At 50.4% G+C, this 932-nt stretch overlaps 1 protein-coding gene across 1 annotated transcript; it reads right to left on the reverse strand.

The window, feature by feature from the left end:
- Positions 1-26: 26 nt before the first annotated feature.
- Positions 27-743, reverse strand: LOC110107281 (mannose-specific lectin 2-like). Its single transcript, XM_020837485.1, has one exon. It carries the CDS (start codon positions 741-743, stop codon positions 27-29), a length of 717 nt encoding a protein of 238 aa, XP_020693144.1.
- Positions 744-932: the final 189 nt, after the last annotated feature.

Below are 932 nucleotides of genomic sequence, written 5' to 3' on the forward strand. Positions count from 1 at the left end.
AGGTCCATAAACAACCGCCTGCCCGTTTATCTGAACAACAAGAACATAATCTCCGTCGACCCTCGCCGGCTTGCTCCACCACAAAACCTTGTCCCGGTCATCAACCACTGCAATCCTTCCGCGATTGTCAAACTTACCAAGCAATGCTTCCCCTTCCCCTTAGTCTCGCTCTGCCACACCACTCCCACCGATGCCTTACGAAACTCAAGATTACAATCCTCTGTAATCTCCAAAGTGTAGTCTCTACTCGTCAGCTTCGAGTTCTCGTTCATGAGAAATTGCGAGGAAAACAACACGTTGCGCACCAAAGGTGAGTCGTTCAACTCGCCGTCGATAATGGCGGATGGAGATGAGTAACGAGGGGTAGACCAAACCGAGGGTCCGAAGACGTTGAGAACGCCGTCAGGGCCGAGAACAGCGACGTATTTGCCCTTCTTGGTTCCGCCGGGAGAGGACCATAGCTCTAAGCCTTGGCCGTTTTTTATGAGGAGTTGGCCGTGATCGGAGAGGGTCAGGGTGCAGTTGGTGCCTAAGCCATTGGTTGCGGACTGGAAGCCGTTGGGAAGTTCGTCTGTGTAGAGGACGAGATTGCAGTCATCTTGAATGACAAAGGCGGCGTCTTTGTAGGAGAGCTGGCCGTCCGTGGGGAGGATATCGCCAGTGGCGAGGATGTTGCCCTCATTGGCAGTGGAGGGAGAGGGGAGGAGGATGAGGGAGATGAGAAGAGGCGTTGGTAGAGCCATTGACGCTTTGGGTTTTACTTTTAATAAGCCTGAGCCAGTAGAATATACATAGAAGGGAGAAAAGTGGGTGCTCCTTTGGAGGATGAATTATACTTCGAAGTTCATAGCTCAATGAAAATGTGCCACGTTACTCTTTATTCGCTACGGTGACTTGGTCATGATGATGATGATATATATATATGTCAATTT

The sequence above is a fragment of the Dendrobium catenatum genome, unplaced genomic scaffold (assembly GCF_001605985.2).
Source record: "Dendrobium catenatum unplaced genomic scaffold, ASM160598v2 original_scaffold_154039, whole genome shotgun sequence".
NCBI lineage: Eukaryota > Viridiplantae > Streptophyta > Magnoliopsida > Asparagales > Orchidaceae > Dendrobium > Dendrobium catenatum.

Bases quoted from the DNA above. Each gene is read 5' to 3' on its own strand.
- LOC110107281 (XM_020837485.1), bottom strand. From the start codon at position 743: ATGGCTCTACCAACGCCTCTTCTCATCTCCCTCATCCTCCTCCCCTCT.